A 6933-nucleotide genomic window follows, 5' to 3' on the forward strand; every position below is an offset into this window, starting at 1 on the left:
CGCGGCCCGGGAGCTGCAGCGGAACTCCACCTCAGCGTGGTGGTCAGCGATCCGGAACACCGTGGCGTGGCCCACGTAGCCGCCGCAGAATCTATGGCAGGAAATGAGCCATCAGCAAACCATCGACTCAAAGCGGGCTGTCAGCGGATGTTGATATGGAACTCACTGCGGTGTGTGCACACGCAGACATAAACAATACATGTTGTCGACAGCGTGACACATGCCGTAGGGCACATTATGCATGCATGTGTGCATGTACGCACACACACGGAAACAAGAATCTCAATACACACACGTACATGATTTCGTTGACCTTCCACCAGCCGCTTTCACAGCCTCTCATGTCTTTTCGTTTCAGTACGTAGTTCTCGAACCTCAGTGCAACTCCTAAACCACGGTTAGGGGTCTGCGGAAGAATAACAGAACCTCAGTCAGTAAGAGCCGTTATTAATTATACCGTCATTATTACCAAATCATAACTATGCCATTATACTTGTAACCCGCCCCAGAAGAGTATCACATTCTCATACGACCTTGAGGAATCATGTTGCAGTTCCCATTTCACTAATATAAGCAAAATGTGTGTGTGTGTGTGTGTGTGTGTGTGTGTGTGTGTGTGTGTGTGTGTGTGTGTGTGTGTGTGTGTGTGTGTGTGTGTGTGTGTGTGCGTGTGTGTGAGAATTTACACCGTACCTGGAAAATCCAGGTGCAGAGACACCGAGGAGGAAGCATGCTAGGGTGGAAGGGGCTAAGGAGATGACCTAGGAAGGGCTGGGTCTCAATGTGAGACACACCCACTGTGGGACAGACAGAGACACGACCCAGAGCATTGATTGTCACTGGAGGGTTCTGTTCACATCCAGGTCTAATGTTTAGTTAATCATTGCGATCCTTGTGAGTTACCCAACGCTTTTGAGTCAACAAGTTAAATGACTCACTTTGGTCAGAGATGGCCTCAAAGTGGCCTCTGAAGCTCTTGTCGCCGTGGGTCATTCGGAAAGACAGCAGCATCACATTAGAGGTGGACACCAGAGACAAAGGCCTGGACACTGGCTCACACACCCTGCACAGTACAGATACAGTATACTTATAAGGACAAAACATCAGTATATCTCTATCATCTCACTAGCAGCATATGTTATACTTGTTGTGTTGCTGTCACATTTAAGCCCAGTCGACACAAAGGACTGGTATTTTACAGTTATGTTCGAGAAATATACAATATTTGGAAAGAAATTGTATTGTGTTTTCTACACTTAATACATTAATAAATAAATCAGTGACCAGTAAAATTCCTTCACAAGAGCAAAATATTCTCTGGCAGGGGGATGACATTTTAGAAGATACGGTATACTTGACAGAGGGACATATTGTTTTTGATGAAACACTCACTCTCAATAAAAAAGCTTCTTGAAAAGAAAAACACATCTCCAGAGCTTAAACTGATTTCGGGCTCACCTACGTCACTGACTCACCTGTGGAGAGTGCGCCCCCTCATGGGCAGCAGTGCGTCATACACGGTGAGGGCGTCACCCACACAGTCACTGGGCTCAATCATAAAAGAGTTGATGGTCAAGCGGATCACAAAACCCGGGGCGGACGTCAGCTTGACATAGCAGCTCAAGCCGCCCCGAGATGAGTAGACATTTAAAGGGACATTCACTCCGGGCAGGTTGGCATACAGCTTATCAACACACTGTGAGCCTGGATGGAGGAGAAATAACATTGGTATACTGGAGTCTCACTAAGCCACGGTTATAGCAATCGAAATTAAGTAGTTCATTATTTTTCCATTGCTAGAAATGTAGTGCAGTCAAAAGTACATTATTTGTCTTTGAAATGTAGTGGAGTGAATTAAAAGTCTCCAAAATTACAAATACTCAAGTAAAATACAGATTTTACTTAAGTACAGCACTCAAGTAAATGTACTTTATTACTGTCCAGTACTGAAGGTCTCTCATGCACACTCCAGTCTCCAATAGATTTTCACAGGTTCTGATGCGACTACAATGCAAAACGTGTTTTGAATGCTGGAGGGAAGTGGGGCAGGCTGAGACTGGGTAGGCCTATACCATACTAAACGGACACCTCCCTACTGACCTCAGTGACCTGACATAATTGAAATGACAGCACTATGTATGTTCATCACTTGTTTCAGAGTGCTGTAAATTACATAATTTTTCCCCCACGTGCGTGCGTATGTACGTGTGCGTGTGTGTACGGTTGTAATGCACATAATTCGAGAACCGTTTGACCCACCGACTTCACATTCGACACACACGTTCCACACCCCCCCAGGGAGTGTAGTGCCAGGTATCGAATCGTTCAGACCCACGGTTCTCCAGAACCACCACAAAAGGCTCTGGTCAGGCTCTGCCAGTGGGCCTAATGAGGCCAACTCCTTTCACCTGTGCAATTTCCAGCCTCTGCCTCAGCCAATTTACGCTCAACCAATCAGGCTCTGCCAGTGGGCCAAATTGATTGCCAAGTGCACTTTTCAGTTTGCAGTCTTCACACACACAGACACATACACAGATCTCCATGTGGGACACCAGCTGACAGTAAAAATGGGTGCTATGGCAACGTATATCATTATCATTAGGTTCCCAAGTTGCATCGTTCCCAAGTAGGCCTGTGGCTGACTGTGACGGGCACGTACAGGTCTAGTACATACACAATATCAGCCAGTGGTTCTTAAACGTTTTCATGTCAAGGACCTCCAAATTAGTGTATTTGGCCAAGGACCCCATATCAAAAGATTCTGTGCCCATACAAGATTTGTGTTTGTGTTTATTCTTTCAAAACAATATTCCAATTGGTTTTCAAATTGCCATGTATAGGATATAGGGCGATATTAACACATTTTGCTGGGGAACCCAATGAACCCCATCAGGGATCACTGGGGGTCCCCTGACCCACTTTGAGAACCATTGAACTGTTGTCCACACAACCCTCTCATCACGCTTTATTGAGTGTCTATTAAGTGCATGAACTCACCTGCTGCAGTTGATGAGTAATCTGACCGCTGAGCAGCTGAGGGGAACACAATAGTCGGTCACTCTCAGTCTCAGTACACACTGACCACTGACTAAACACATTTCCATAGACACACACACACACACACACACACACACACACACACACACCATTGACAAGGATGGAGTCGATATCAACTGGAAGGCCCAGCAGGTCTCCTACAGATGTCCTGTTCTTTATGCTGGTGTGGACAGAGTCTCTAAGGATTGCTCCCACGCAGTCTTCACACATTGCTGGGCTCTTCAGGTAAGGAACCACAAACACCATCCAAAAATGGACCAGCACACCACCTTTATTGTTGTTACTGGGCAAAAAATATACACATGCTTTAAAGCAGTGATTAGCTAGCCTGGGTAAACCCCTCCCCCCTCACCAGACTTGCATTCTGCTCCTGGCTGAATGAAATGTTGTCCAGCAGGGGGAGTGGGTTTACCCAAGCTAGTGATTAATAGCAACCATTGTCATTTCAAGGACCCCGAGTCTGATATGCATCATTAGGCCAATCTCTGGGACCCCAATCTACATTGTAAAATCCTCAGTGTGTATTGAACTGTGTCTCTGAGGGACCCTTGTGGGCCCATGACCATTTGGTTCCTTTTGTACTGTACGTGCTCTCTGAGTTACAGTCCCATAAGTGTCCATGGACCCCTGGTGGTACCCACTACCCAGACCTGCATCTGACGTTGAGTGTTTAAAAGGCCCACACAGTGTAGTAATCAGTGGTGTGAAATGCACAAAGAACACACTTGCTATTTTGTTACAGTATACCTGAGGTCGGCAATGACAGCATGCTTGTAGAGTTTGGCCACGGTTGACATTCTGTACACGTTGCTCACCTGTGTCACAGCAATAAACGACATTACAGATGATGAAGTACGTCTCACCGCCTGTCATATTCATAATGATAAAATCTTCATGGTGTTCCAAGACAATCATTAGCATTGAACTCTTACGTACCACATGTCGTATCTTGTTGGCCATGAATACAAACTCCTGGGAGTCTGCGTGGCGGTACTCTGGGATAAATTCCACATTGGCCACCCGGAACATCCCAGTAAAATAGGTGGAGCTGTTACTTTCTCTGCGAACTAAATTAATGACATAAAATGATGACTAGGCACAAAGACAGAGCAAATCAACTGTACAGTTTGCAACTTTGCATATGTTATGCTCCTTGAACTCTACTGACCTAGTATAACTATAGATCCATAGGGCTGTCTTCCTCATAGTTCTCAGTCGATCAAGACTTTGTTAGTCATGTTTTTTTTCTTCATGCTGGATTAATTATTTATTGATAAAATATGAGCATATATCTTGTAAACTCTAAACCATTTCATTACCAGTCTATAGGCCAATAGCGAGCAACTAGTAGCAATTGTGATATCGACATTTAGAATGATCAGTTGTGAACCCTAATCAGCTCTGAACTCTGGATGATTATATGTGTGGCAAAAACAATTGTATAGATGTGTTGATTAAACCAACTAACCATTACAACCTACTATGCTGTGGGATGGTGTGTTGAATGTACAGAAGGTCACTCAGATATAGGGCAAAATAAATTAGGACGTAGTGAACATTGATGAGGATGAATGGGATCATATGGGGCTGTGTAAAGAAAATGTCTGTGCAATCATGTTAGACCTCAGCAGTTTAAAATCCTGCACCGACTGCAAATCTAAGACATATAGTAATACATGAACCCACAGCTATCACCTCTGTGCCTAAAATATAAAATCTCAGTTTTACATTTTGTGTCACCTATTGTGTCTGGTCTTGTCCTAAAATACAGGTACACATATTGGATGGATAGTTAACTATACCTCCCTTTTTTATTTTTTTCGTTTGAGCTGAAATTATATTTTCTTCATCATTTATGTTTATTTTTTATGTCTAATATGTGTAGGCCACTAGGCCTACAGATAGGCCTACATTATATCTATGTCCATCTTATCTTTAAATTTTTTCATGTCAAATCAAATGTGAAGACATTGACATGAACGGCTCGGTGTTACTGAGCCGTTTGTAAAACTCAACTAACCACAAATTCCTCAGTCAATAATACTTTGTTAAGTCGAGGATAGCCCTATATCCTGTCATTATATTGTAAAGGCACTGGGAATCAATTACAAAAGAGCCTTGCATCACACCCACTTACACATGAAAACCCACAGCAGGGACCACACGACGACCACCACCACAAACAACACCGCTGCGACGATGATAGCAATGTGCGGGACGTTCAGCAGGCGGTTCCACAGCGCCTTGACTTTACTGGACTTCCACCTGATTCTGGCCCTGTTGTACTTCCCGCGCAGCTTCTCCAGAGTGTGGTCCACGGTGGCCACCTCCACAGACACATCTGCGACCTGCAAGAAAAGCATGGTCATGACATTCTCTCACATGAAGCCACTTAACGTAGCACTCAATTTCCTTTGACCTTTGAAGTAGTCAGTTCAATCTGCCAAGCCTCTAAACGGGATGTGGTTTATGGTGCTGAAGTGACACGGGATAAATTATATGTCTCTGTACTGCAGGTCCCCAGGCAGCCATGCATATCAAATCCCTAGGGGACTGTCATGTGGATAATCAGGCCTGCTGCCTCCAGAGTTCAAACCATGATGCTGAAATGAATGAAACAGCATCCCATTACCATTTACCCCTCTCTCTCTCTCTCTCTCTCTCTCTTTCTCATATATACACACATTATAAATATATAAAATAATGCTTTGGGTGACTGTTGGTTGGTGCACCATGCCTTGGTTAGGATGAATCCCACAACAAGACAAGACGTATCTCTCTTTGACTGGATTCACTGTCTCACTGAGGACAAAAATGCTAAAACAAATGTACTGCAAGGCTCACATACAAGCCACAATTTGGGGATTCAGTGGTGATGCAAAGAGGAGAGAGGAGTTATAAAGTGTAGGACCCTCTGTGGCTAATGATTGATTTTCTTTTACCCATTTTATGACATTTACAGGGAGTCACTGAGAGGTCATACACTGTAATGAAGCCAGCAGTGCCCCAGTGGGCAGTGACACAGACATTGCCTAATCACTCTTCATCTGTGTCAGCTAGTGTACCTTACAGTGGAATGGCAGATATGCTAATCAACGTCAATTGTCTCCAAGTGAATCACACAGACTTGGGTGACCAAAAGGCCTATACAGTCTACAGACATTTACATAATCATGTGTTCTGTCGTAGGCCGTGGCTGTATCACTGGATCAAAATGAGGTCTCGAACCTCAATGTAGTTGTCTCCACCAGCCGAAGGCATGGGGAGAGTATGTTTTGCACTCCGTCCGTCCGTCCGTCCGTGTGTCCGTGTGTCCGTCCGTCCGTGAACAGCTAATCTCAGCCACCGTTAACCCGGTCGATGCCAAATTTTGCACACACACTCCCTGGATGCCAACCATGAACCTCTGCCCCAAACTTTCCAGAACGGCCTGTTATAGCGCCACCAGGAGGCCGCTTTGTGCAAAACAAGTTTTTTCACAGTACACCTACAGATTTTGTCCAAACATCACGCAAATTGGTACACAGTCTCTCTAGAGCCATTCAACGAAACGGGTCTTTCAGATTTATCAGACTCCATCCTGATTGGTTAAGATTGGCTTCCAAAGTTCACAGGAGTGCTCAGTTTCAAACAAAATGCTGCAAATCATGAACACATCGCGTGATTTCCGTGAAATTGTGCACCCACATTCCCACTAGGCCCAGGACGAAATGCCACATGAACAATTTCAACTCAGCCTCAAGGTGGCGCTATAACTGGCCCAAAAGTGTTTTTACCTCTAACTGCACGGATCTGTGGATAACCTGGTGGAGACCTGTGCCCGGAAGGGCACTTTTTCTAGTTTCTTCTGGTTAGATAAAGGGTAGGGGAAGTCGA

General features: G+C 44.7%; 1 protein-coding gene across 1 annotated transcript in view; it reads right to left on the reverse strand.

Annotated features, from left to right (window-relative positions):
* LOC310867667 (transmembrane protease serine 9) overlaps positions 1-4086 on the reverse strand; it is a gene marked incomplete at its 5' end in the record, with an annotated part of 24520 nt that extends 20434 nt beyond the window's left edge. Inside the window, 9 exons of the mRNA XM_083777786.1 lie at positions 1-91; positions 300-406; positions 694-797; positions 939-1063; positions 1476-1704; positions 2998-3033; positions 3147-3340; positions 3805-3872; positions 3994-4086. The exon at positions 1-91 is cut by the window's left edge and continues 46 nt beyond it. Of these exons, the coding sequence (XP_083633912.1) occupies positions 1-91; positions 300-406; positions 694-797; positions 939-1063; positions 1476-1704; positions 2998-3033; positions 3147-3340; positions 3805-3872; positions 3994-4086 (1047 nt within the window). The remainder of the gene's footprint in view (positions 92-299; positions 407-693; positions 798-938; positions 1064-1475; positions 1705-2997; positions 3034-3146; positions 3341-3804; positions 3873-3993) is intronic.
* Between the last annotated feature and the right edge of the window lie 2847 nt (positions 4087-6933).

This window comes from Protomyctophum parallelum, assembly GCF_964188405.1.
Source record: "Protomyctophum parallelum genome assembly, chromosome: 12".
NCBI lineage: Eukaryota > Metazoa > Chordata > Actinopteri > Myctophiformes > Myctophidae > Protomyctophum > Protomyctophum parallelum.